This window comes from Aphanomyces invadans, assembly GCF_000520115.1.
Source record: "Aphanomyces invadans strain NJM9701 unplaced genomic scaffold supercont1.5, whole genome shotgun sequence".
Lineage (NCBI taxonomy): Eukaryota > Oomycota > Saprolegniomycetes > Saprolegniales > Verrucalvaceae > Aphanomyces > Aphanomyces invadans.
The window spans coordinates 1,643,385-1,648,951 of record NW_008580150.1 but is presented as its reverse complement, the minus strand read 5'-3'; the positions used below and the strand labels follow the sequence as shown (position 1 = coordinate 1,648,951).

The 5,567-nt window shown below is 53.8% G+C and overlaps 2 protein-coding genes across 2 annotated transcripts; both read right to left on the bottom strand.

Annotated features, from left to right (window-relative positions):
- Positions 1-431: 431 nt before the first annotated feature.
- Positions 432-2,445, bottom strand: H310_03519 (hypothetical protein). Its single transcript, XM_008867416.1, has 7 exons — positions 2,228-2,445; positions 2,101-2,183; positions 1,949-2,039; positions 1,580-1,899; positions 1,196-1,519; positions 705-1,142; positions 432-642 (listed from the first exon to the last, which is right to left on the bottom strand). The coding sequence occupies exons 1-7, from the start codon at positions 2,418-2,420 to the stop codon at positions 586-588; spliced, it is 1,506 nt and encodes a 501-aa protein (XP_008865638.1). The 5' UTR covers positions 2,421-2,445; the 3' UTR covers positions 432-585.
- A 160-nt stretch (positions 2,446-2,605) lies between these two features.
- On the bottom strand, positions 2,606-5,194 carry H310_03518 (hypothetical protein; the record flags this gene model as incomplete). Its single annotated transcript, XM_008867415.1, has 9 exons — positions 2,606-2,734; positions 2,792-2,872; positions 2,927-3,611; positions 3,662-4,002; positions 4,070-4,208; positions 4,272-4,456; positions 4,504-4,848; positions 4,892-5,062; positions 5,111-5,194. 9 exons carry the CDS (start codon positions 5,192-5,194, stop codon positions 2,606-2,608), a joined length of 2,160 nt encoding a protein of 719 aa, XP_008865637.1.
- Positions 5,195-5,567: the final 373 nt, after the last annotated feature.

Sequence of the window (5,567 nt, the reverse complement as noted above, 5' to 3'; positions counted from 1 at the left end):
TAAACTTGTCCGTCGTCAATCCGTTCGGCATCGCTCCTTGGTCACCAAGACCCCATTGAAGCAAAGTGTCCTCCACTCCGGAGATGAAGCGCTCCCAGTTCGTCTCATTCGTGTAGTCGACGAAGCGACTGCTTGGATCTTCTTCCACGTCCGCCATCGTCATGCGAGAAATTTGCACTCGTGTTTTCAATGGAATTTCCGATCCGTTTCGAGCGAGCAAATATTTTTTGTGATGATATTCACTTAAGATGGGATACTATTAGTAGTACTATGAGAAATAATTTTTTAGGTTGTACACCTTACTGTTAGTTGTGCGAAAGGACGAAGCTGTATCAAATCCAACGTTCAGCATATCCCTGCTAGCATACTCTAACTACACTATTCGCGCAGGGCGAAGTGTATCGATACGCTGCGCGTATCGAAGGCACGGATTTTGGAAAGAAGATACATCGAAATCATGTTTCCCAATCATGTCAACACATATACTTGTTGAAATTTGGTAAATTCGAAATATATCAAATTCACAGCAACAACCATTTTTTCAAAATTGCAACGAAAATTTCAGAAGATTTCGCGCAACTTTTGCTACTTGTCGAAAATCTCTTCCAACAAGACATGGAGGTTGATGTTGCCAAGATGCCCCTACATGACGGAAGAATATGAATGCGGCAGTGGCCACGACATGGACGCCTTGATCAACGTACCGATTTATACGTCTTGACGGCATGGAGGAAGAGCACGATCGCTTGAAAAACGTTGGTCTTGCCAGGGAGGATCTCCCACACTGCCCCGTTCGCAATGACTTTGAAATTGGGAGGGGAAACTTGGCTGCAGAAGATGAGGAACATGCCGCGAATGCTTGCAGACTTTGTAGGGGGCGACGGCGCGTAGTGGGTCCGACGAAACGGACGATCTGTGTCGCACGTTGCAGGGAGCACGTCGTCGAGCATGGCACAAAACAAGTTCATGATCAATTCAGCGTCGGACGGGAGCATGGAATCCTTCGTCCACGGCTTTCCCTTCCACTTGCCACCACTATCCCAACGGTATGGCCCGAGGAAGCCATCTTCCCCGAGGGTTTGCAACCTTTGGATGGCATACGCAGAGCTGTATTCTTCCTTCACGTCGAAATACTTCATCAACTAACACGCAGAATCTGTCGATGAGGTCCCTCTGCATCCACGAAGCAACGCACCGTTTCATATTCCCGCAGCAAGTGCACATTTTGTCGTGCGCGCGATGCAAACGCGGGTTCTGTGCGCGCCATGTTGATCAGCGACTTCATCGACAGGTTGGAAATCGTCCGCGGGGTGGGCTCTCCGGGAACTTGAATCGACAACATTGGATGAACTGTCGACAGGTCGACGAGAATTTCTCGTCGAAGACCCAACTTGGACAGTTCGTCCATGTTTTGAGCCAAGGTGCCCAGCACATCTTGCAAGTGTTGCGCCAAGACATGACGCAACGTGTCACACAAGTTACCCATGTGATGCGACTTCATCCGGCACTCTGCCAGCACCTGAAAGGCAATTGTTAACCGTCATCGTACTCCACATCAAGTTTAGGACTGGGGTCGTACCTCATGCGCCTTGTCGACGTGGGGAGCACTCGACAGCGCGGACTCGAGCTCCTTTCGCACGGGAGGCTTCGCCGATGGCTTCATGACAGCATATGTGTGGGCATACAGGCCATTCGGGTTGATGGCCGACGACATTTCCATGCCAAAGCCAAAGTTGAGCTTCGCTGCTTCCCCAAAGTCGTCATCACCATTGGATGTCGCTTGAGGTTGATACGGTATCAGCTCCGCTTCGGTGGAAATGATAGGCGGGTTCGACAGCTTGCCGTCAACGCGGAGGGTCTCAATAGGCGACATTTCTCCAACCACCTCCGGCACGACAACTGTGCAAGCAAGGCAGCATGAACATCGATGTCGACAACGGGCACGTACACTTTCGCTGACGCAATCCATTGTCTGCTTGTGCTGCTGCACCACTCTCCGTTCGTTTGGTCGAAGAACTGTTTGCCGAGTCTGTAGGAGTCTAGATCATTGAGGGATGAGATGGTAGCCGTTGTTGACATCTCGATTGAATCCATACGCACCGAAAACAGTGACCACTGGTAGATCACCGCAATGTAAGCTGCCTTGACGGCAACTAGGCCACTGATCAAGGCAACCGAATAACCTAGAATACCTCCATTACAACAATGCGACTGGCGAGAATCGCACCAGGCAAAAAGACGAACACAAAAGAGAGAACGGTCGACGATATCGACGCAGTGAGATGGGGTAGCACGACCAGCAAAAGCACCATGAGAAGGAATCCCATTGCCCCTCGAGAAGACGAGTATTGATTCTGAAGACGCGCGGCATGGGCTTCGTTGTGACGCTTCGTCAGCACATTTAGCCGCGACGGGTTCATCGCCGCTTTGCCGCCTCGAAATTCACTGGTGTGATGTTTTGAACGAATGTTATCCGGATGTTTCGGATAAATGCACAACCTCATCGTACAGAGCACCATCGATCGCATCCATGCCACGCCATGGCCCTGAAGATGGCAGCATAAAGAGAAACGCAGGTGCGATGTGGGCTCATAGAGCAGCATTATTATAGCAAGGTGGGCATCTGCGTCACAAACGCAGTCGACTTTGTGATGGCGTCGTCTTTCAGGCACACGCCGGGCGGTAGGCCCACCCTCGACGTCGGGTTGGCCGACAATCGCTTGTCTGCTTCGTTCTGCAGGACATGCGTCATAGCTGTGCTACGTCTTTTATTCATCGGGGCAGCCCGTACCTGATTTTTCTTTTTGAGTTTCGTCGTGAGTTCCTCGTCTGAGATCCCGCGCTCGGCGGCATTTTTGCGCTTCTCCGCCAGCTACGGCGACGTTGCATGGGTCTTCTCCACTTGTCGCGACAACACAGATCGTACCTCTTTTTTTCGCATGATCTCGGCAAAGTGGCGATTGCTGCTCATCTTGAGGATGTCCCGCGATGGCACCAACACGTCCATGACCCCATCCATGGCTTCTCTGTCGTCTTCGACGAGTCCAGCAGACGACGACGTATCGGACCGTGCGCTGTCTGGAGTTTTGGACGGCGGCATGGCGACCACCCTCGGCTGGACACGGATGTTGTTCCGATGGACGACTGGGTCACTGTTGCCTGTGGGGGTCCACACGGCGTGCTTGACGTCGTCGTTCAAGTCCCCTCGGGCGTGTTCATCAAATCCGTCGTCCGCATCGCCGCCATAGCCATTGAATCCACCGACTGATCCATTTTGCTGGCCCACGAGCTCGAGCACTTTGGAAAACTTGATCTCTGCCACTGCCAACAGGTCGTTGGCCGAATCCTTGCCCGTCAAGGCCGCCAGCGCATCGTCGTTGATCTCTAGCACTTCCTGCACATGTCGGCGACATACGGTGTAAGATGGTGCTGGTTCCCTCTCATACGCGATGACGCAACGTACGTCGAATGGAAAAAGGCGCTGGACAAGGCTGCTCGCGCCCTGCCGGACGGCCGCCAAGACGCCGTCGAGGCAGTCGTACGCAGCTTTGTTGCCTTTGAGATGGCCTTTGGCCACTAAGATTTCGTTTTCTAGCGCCGTGTACACATCTCTACATCATGGATTCTGTCAGAGTCATTTGCAATGCGGATGCATTCGCACCGGTTCAACTCAATGCCACCAATACCAGACGCTTTTAGATCGTTCAACGACTTGAGCGAGCTCTCTTTGGATGCCTTGGCAGCCGCCAACCGCGCCTCCGCCCGGGCCTTTTCTTTTTCCAGCGATGAATTGCTGCTGTTTTGAGCAGCAAATTTGTCGACAACGTCTTGGAGGCTGCTCGCGCCAGTGACCTGCTTCAGCTGCACAAACACCTGGTCGTGATCTGCTGCCCGCTGGGAAATCTCCATATTCGCTGCACTCAGGTCGCTCCCTGCCTTGCGTTTGCTGTCTATTTCTCGTAGGAGTTTCCGCTCTTCGTCGAAGGACAAGTCGCCGCGCAGCTACAACCCGCCGAAATATGGACCGCATGACGGTCGTGCACGCGACCGACAGGGAGATCGAGGGTACCTCGGCGGCGAGCTCGGACCGCTGCTTGATGCGCTTAAGCCGCCACTGCTCCATGCGCTCTGCGTTTTTGGCTTTGATCGTATTTTCAGACAGCTCGCGGCCTCGTGTCTTGCGGTCGAGGGCAACTTGTTGCTGCAAGCTGCGGTGGATGTCGATGAGTGGTTACATGTGCACAGCCAAACGGGTACATTTGCGCACGTACTCTTGCAGCATCTGAATCGTACGGCTCTTGCCAGCCTCGAGTTGCCGGCACAAAACACGCACGTCTTCTGCTTCCCGAACACTAGCTTCGACTGCCACCGACATGGCAGCAATGTGCGAGTCGAACTTGACTTGATTCGACTGGAGGCGCCGAATCATGTGCTCCAGCTGCCTTCGCGTGTGAATCTAGAGTTCAAATCGGGTGATCCGCCGCTCGGAGCATCTGCACGCACCTTCTCTTCCATAGACAGCATGCACTCTTCGATTTCCGCATTGAGGCGCTGAATCTCCTTGGCCCCGGACGACTCTTGATTGTGGATCTTGTCGAGGGTGTCCGTCTCGAGTTGCATCGTTTTGTACTCGTCGAGCAAATGCTGGAGCTCCTTCTCCTTTGTTTCGGCGATTCGCCTGCGTTCGTTGTACTTGCGTGCATTAAAGTTGACGCCGTCTTCCAAGATGGACACGTCTTTGTTGGTTGCGTTCGGGTCGGACTCGGGTACTTCCAACGTCGAGGGGCCTGGTTCCCGCTGCGGTAGCACGATCGGCATGTTCACGCGGCGCACGGCTTCCGCCAAGTCCTACCCGCATGGCGATCATGCACGCGGCGTAGACAACGCGCACCTTTTTTTGAAAGATGCGCTTGGACTTTTGTGTAATGTCAAACGCCGAGAGATCCAACGGCAGCAGCCTGCAACGACTTAGAGACGAGGACGGGAATACGCTGTACCGCCGAGTTGAGTGGCCTTTCTTCTTGTGTCGGTCATTCGTGCTCTTGGATGGTGTGGACGACCGCTACCAGTTCGCCAGTTGCATGAGAGAGATCCGACGAGGCGAGTATACCCCAGGTTGCGACGCCTCCTTCGCGTTTCCCGGACTGCTTCCCACATCCGCTAGGTTCGTAAAGCCCACGGACGTCGCCGCCATGGCCCTGTCCAGTGCCCCTTGTCAGGGCGAAAGTGAAACAGCTTCGTGAAACCGTCCGCGGTGCCTGTGACAGTTTCACTGTCACCGTGCTCGAACTTGCGCGGGAATGCACGCAGACATGGACGATGCACGAAAGGATAGTGGGCAATGCCTTCAAGCGGCGTTGCCAAGCGCTATCACGATATCGCACGCGCGCTCGGTCCCTGCTTCCGTCATACAGTGTGACCAGGCAAATTGGCGGCCTGGTCACACTGGAACGTCGCCATACACGGGTGGCGACTGGTTTGTGCCACATTGAAGCAAGACATTTCAAATACGCGAGCTCCAAGTAAACGGCGTGCCGACTGTTTTATCTTATCCCTGACTGCCCACG

Coding starts and splice junctions, on each gene's coding strand:
- H310_03519 (XM_008867416.1), bottom strand. CDS start 2,420: ATGAACCCGTCGCGGCTAAATGTGCTGACGAAGCGTCACAACGAAGCC. Junction 2,184..2,227: donor TGTGTTCGTCTTTTTGCCTG/GTGCGATTCTCG, acceptor GAGGTATTCTAG/GTTATTCGGTTGCCTTGATC. Junction 1,900..1,948: donor TGGATTGCGTCAGCGAAAGT/GTACGTGCCCGT, acceptor TTGCTTGCACAG/TTGTCGTGCCGGAGGTGGTT.